We start from the raw sequence: 5000 nt of genomic DNA, 5'->3' as shown, positions 1-5000 counted from the left end.
TGATACCCACTTACTTATAAACTAGTAACATAACAGTGTTGACACCCACTCACTTATACTGTAAACTAGTAACATGACAGTGTTGACACCCACTCACTTATACTGTAAACTAGTAACATGACAGTGTTGACACCCACTCACTTATAAACTAGTAACATGACAGTGTTGACACCCACTCACTTATAAACTAGTAACATGACAGTGTTGACACCCACTCACTTATAAACTACTAACAGCACTTCACACTCACCTGGCTGCTTGTTTGTCCTGCTGCGGGGCAGGGTGTTTGAGAATGGGCTCTTCACCGACCCTTCCGTCTCTACGTCCCCCTCGGGGAAGCCATTGGGGAAGGTGGGGTCCTTGCAGTACCTCGACGGGCTGGCGGGGGGTCCGTCGGCCTCTCCGTCCAGGAACACGGAGTCCGATTGCGCCCCTTGAGAGCGATGCGAGATGCTGCGGACGAGCGCGGGATACGCCCCCCCCGCCCAACTGGTGCCCACCGGCAGTGTCGGGTACTGGCTCCGCGCCAGTGTGCTATTGGACGAGTGCATGCTCCGCCCACCTGACACCATGCCGTCCGCTTCCGACAGCTGCTGATCTGTGCTCTGATTGGACCAAACAACAACTAAACGTTATTTTATTTTTTTTTGCAAGAACACTAGTGTGTCCTGCAGTTATACTGTATTCATTGTATAGTATTAAGACACAACACAAGAGCAGTGTGTTGTGTTGTGTTCTGACCCGATGGGAGTGGTGTCTGCTGGGGCCGTTGGCTGTGCCGTCGCCCTGCTGTCGGAAGAAACTGGGCTGATGTGGAACCAGGTACTCCTCAGCATCAAGCAGCTCGCGCACGTTCCCGCCCTCCTCCTCCATCAACGTGCGGAAGAACTGACTGTCCACTGGGCTCGCCAGGTTCATTTGCTCGTCATTCTGTACGCACACACACACACACACACACACACACACACACACACACGCACAGAGAGGTCAGATGTCATAATAGGAAGGCAACTGAGAGAAAAGAACACATTTGCATGCATTATTTTTTCTCATTGAACACCTCAAATACAAACATCAAGAGTACACAATATACAAATATACAGTGTGTGCACATAAAGTAGGCACAGGCGCAGGTGCAGGCGCAGACCCAAACCCAAACCCAAACCCAAACCAACCTGAATGACAACGTAGCGGGCAGGTTCTCTGGCCATTGCGCTGAATTCAGCCACCAACTCCTTAAATCTGGGCCGGCTATCCGGGTCAATCTTCCAGCCTAGTTGACCACACAAACACAAAGAGGTCCAAATGAGTAAAGTTACGAATACAACCACGGATAACGGTCACCGAGGTGTCTCGATATACGGAATTAAGGGATGATGCAGAGGCTAATAACGCCATGATGCTAAGTGGAGTGGGATTTTCCCTGCCAAGTCCACTCAGTGCATAGGTATTGAGGCATTAGGTGAAACTGATATGAATGGGCCTGACTCACAGTTGACCATGATCATGTAGAGCTCCTTGGTGCAGATGGGGGGCTGGGGGAGCCGGTCCCCCCCCTCCAGCAGCTCAGGGATGTCCCGCGCTGGGATGAGGTCGTAGGGCTTGGCTCCGAAGGTCATCAGCTCCCACACGGTCACACCTGGAAAACACCCACACAAATATAAAGACACACACACACACACACACACACACACACACACACACACACACACACACACACACACACACACACACACACTTTCAGTGTCCTGCTGTGACAGAAAGAAGTGAGCTGCATTGCAAAATGGGGAATGGGTGATATTCATGGTTCAGTCTCTTGAACTTGAGTGTCTGCTAAGTAAACCAAGAATAGAAGAATTTACTCATCTGAAACACACACACACACACACACACACACACACACACATACACACACACACACACACACACACACACTAAGAACACACACACTAAGCACAGCGTTTGATATATGATCTGATTGAGCAAACACTGACCGTAGCTCCAGACGTCACTCTGATGAGTAAACTTCCGGTGGAGGATAGACTCCAAGGCCATCCACTTAATGGGCACCTAACACACACACGCACACACACACACACACACACACACACACACACACACACACACACACATAGACAGAGAGACAGAAAGAAAAAGAGAAAGAGAAAGAGAGAGACAGAAGGTGATCACATCTGTATATTTACCTGAAACTTAAATCTAAAATTCTTTAACTTTGAATCACAATTAATGTATAACTTTTACTGTTAAGGCAGGGTGATACAGGGTGACGCTTATGTTGAGTCACCTTTAACATATAGCTTAACTTCAATAATCTTTAACTTGGCTGGAACACATTCATGCAATTATCCAAAAAAATCGCAAAAATACAGTAACTTTTAGTATTCAGTAAAAAAAATTGTACATCTTCTATAATTAAAAGGCAATGTCAATTTGATTATCTTCCCCTCACAGCCACAGCTGAGCATACTGAGACGGCCTTGCGCTGTTACCTTTCCTCCATCTGCATGGTACTCTGTCTCATCAATGTCCAGCAATCTGGCCAGTCCAAAATCCGTGATCTTTACGATGGAGGGGTTCTTCACTAGAACGTTCCGGGCTGCCAGGTCACGATGCACGAGTCTCTCATTCTCCAGGTAACTCATGCCCTGTGGACGGACACACACATGCACGCACACGCACACACACACACACACACACACACACACAGACACACACACACACACACACACACACACACACAGGTTTGGTCACATAACAAGCAATGATGATTTGCTCAGTTATCACTCGCTTCCTTGTTTGATATCTGATCTATTGTGATGGCCATGTGTCGTCACACTCACCTTGGCGATCTGCACACACCAGGTCAGGAGTGACTGCGAGCCGATGCACTCGCTGTTCTCGCGCACGTAGTCGAGCAGGCAGCCGTAGGGCATGAGCTGAGTGACCAGCTGCACGGTGGACGTCAGGCAGATGCCCAGCAGACGGCACACGTACGGGCTGGCAACGCCCGCCATCACATACGCCTCCTGCAGGGGTGGGGGCACGGGTCAGCAGAGTCAAAAGAGCCACAATAGAGCAAGAACACATCATGGATAGAACGGGGTTTTCACCCCAAATGTTGATTCCATTTCACACATCAGTACTTACTCCATTGCAAAAACAGGAGGTAAGCATGCCACCATATACAGTATATATTATATACATATTAATATATGACATAAATTGCCTGCCCCTGCCTAAGAGCAAAAACATCACATCACACGTATACAAAACATACAGATAGTTACATCACAGTCTATAACATAATCATCATCACAGTCACACTGCTATGTATCAAGTAAATTCCCAGATCATTCAAAAAAGAACATTATAGATGCCTCCTTCAGCGAAAGCAAGACTGGATTACTGTCCTTTTAAGCCAAAATAGCAGAAGTGCATAGCCCACTGTTGCATACCAAACACTGGCATCAGAGACTGACAGACAGACAGATAGATGGGTAGATGAACTGACAGACAGATAGACAGACAGGTAGATGAACTGCCAGGCAGACAGACAGACACAGACTGGCAGGCAGACAGATAGACAGACAGACAGGTAGACTCACATCCAGGATCTCTTTGTTGGCCTTGGGTGAGGTGTTCTCACGTAAAACCTTTATGGCCACTGGGATCTTCACACTTTCTCCATCTGGGGCCCAGATACCCTACAGAAAGAATACGCACACACACACACACACAGTTAACTACATATCTATAGAGCTGTCTTTTATGATTAGGATACAGTGATTTGTAGCTACTTTTCAAATGTAATACTATATAACAGATATTTCCATTCAATAAAATACTCTTTGTAAGGGGTCATGGGAAACAACCTCTAACCTTACAGTGCCAACACTAGCACACTTATTTCCGACCTTCAAACCTTCCCACTCCAAACTCATACTGTAGGTGTGTGGATCTATGTGTGTGTCTGTGCATGTGTGTGTGTGTGTGTGTGTGTGTGTGTGTGTGTGTGTGTGTGTGTGTGTGTGTGTGTGTGTGTGTGTGTGTGTGTTTGTACATCTGTGTACCTGTGTGTGAGGGACACATACTGTATATGAAGTGAGTGAGTCTATTGCTAACAACCGTGACCTCTGACCTTGTAGACAGTGCCGAAGGCTCCAGATCCGAGGACGCGGAGCTTCTTGAGCTCGGTCTCCTTGAGGATGCGCATCTGGGCCTGGTTGGGCGTGGCTCCGCTCGGGGTCAGGGGCTCCACCAGCTGACAACGCAGAACAGCAGAGGTGTGTTCAAATGAGCAGACACAGGCAAATGTGTGTGAATGAGTACAATTGTTTTTCATTTGCTTCAAGTTAGCCGTGAATGTCTGCAAATACTCGCAAAACAGCCTGAGGCAGTTCTGTGCGAACATACATGGACGTAGGGTTACAATTATAAGGTTCACACAAATACGTCTGGATAAAGAAACTGTTTGCCTAAAACGTTCGCCTCTGTTCAAGGAATTTGAATGCACTAGAGGTGTCCGCACATGTCAGAAACAAACTATTATTTGCTCATGTTGGGGATCACTGCTCCAGGTTGATTCCAGGATATTTCAAGGATGAGTCAGTCATAGGCGTCACATCTTTAATTGAGGGGTATAATTGTGTGGCCTGGTCCCGCCCGCCTCTGCTCATTCATACTAGTCTGGCTCAATGAGTTTACCTTTCCCAGACGGTGGGCCCATCAGTGATTAATCCCTTATCAGCGTGATTGGTTAGGCTGGGCCAATGATTTCAAAGGTAAGACAAAGTCTACGCCCATTACGAAACATTCCGCAATAGCAGATACCCAGACTCTCTTCACAAAGTGAAACGAGACAGTGAGTCTGGTGAATCAAGGCTACAAATTTTGGGGGTTAAAATGTCAATACCATAATACAAACAAACTCCAACAGTAAAAGCACTACAACTCCCATCATGCCTTTCCAACCATATACA

At 47.1% G+C, this 5000-nt stretch overlaps 1 protein-coding gene across 1 annotated transcript in view; it reads right to left on the bottom strand.

The window, feature by feature from the left end:
- The window catches only part of erbb2 (erb-b2 receptor tyrosine kinase 2), a 32089-nt gene that overhangs the window by 5139 nt on the left and 21950 nt on the right, over positions 1 to 5000 (bottom strand). Inside the window, exons 18-26 of the mRNA XM_062525588.1 lie at positions 4160 to 4282; positions 3627 to 3725; positions 2862 to 3047; positions 2511 to 2666; positions 1995 to 2070; positions 1493 to 1639; positions 1176 to 1273; positions 742 to 930; positions 251 to 605 (exon numbers count right to left, since the gene is read on the bottom strand). Coding sequence (XP_062381572.1) covers positions 251 to 605; positions 742 to 930; positions 1176 to 1273; positions 1493 to 1639; positions 1995 to 2070; positions 2511 to 2666; positions 2862 to 3047; positions 3627 to 3725; positions 4160 to 4282 — 1429 coding nt within the window. The remainder of the gene's footprint in view (positions 1 to 250; positions 606 to 741; positions 931 to 1175; positions 1274 to 1492; positions 1640 to 1994; positions 2071 to 2510; positions 2667 to 2861; positions 3048 to 3626; positions 3726 to 4159; positions 4283 to 5000) is intronic.

This window comes from Sardina pilchardus, chromosome 22 (genome assembly GCF_963854185.1).
Source record: "Sardina pilchardus chromosome 22, fSarPil1.1, whole genome shotgun sequence".
Taxonomy (NCBI): Eukaryota; Metazoa; Chordata; class Actinopteri; order Clupeiformes; family Clupeidae; genus Sardina; species Sardina pilchardus.
This window is presented reverse-complemented; position numbering and strand designations above follow the sequence as displayed.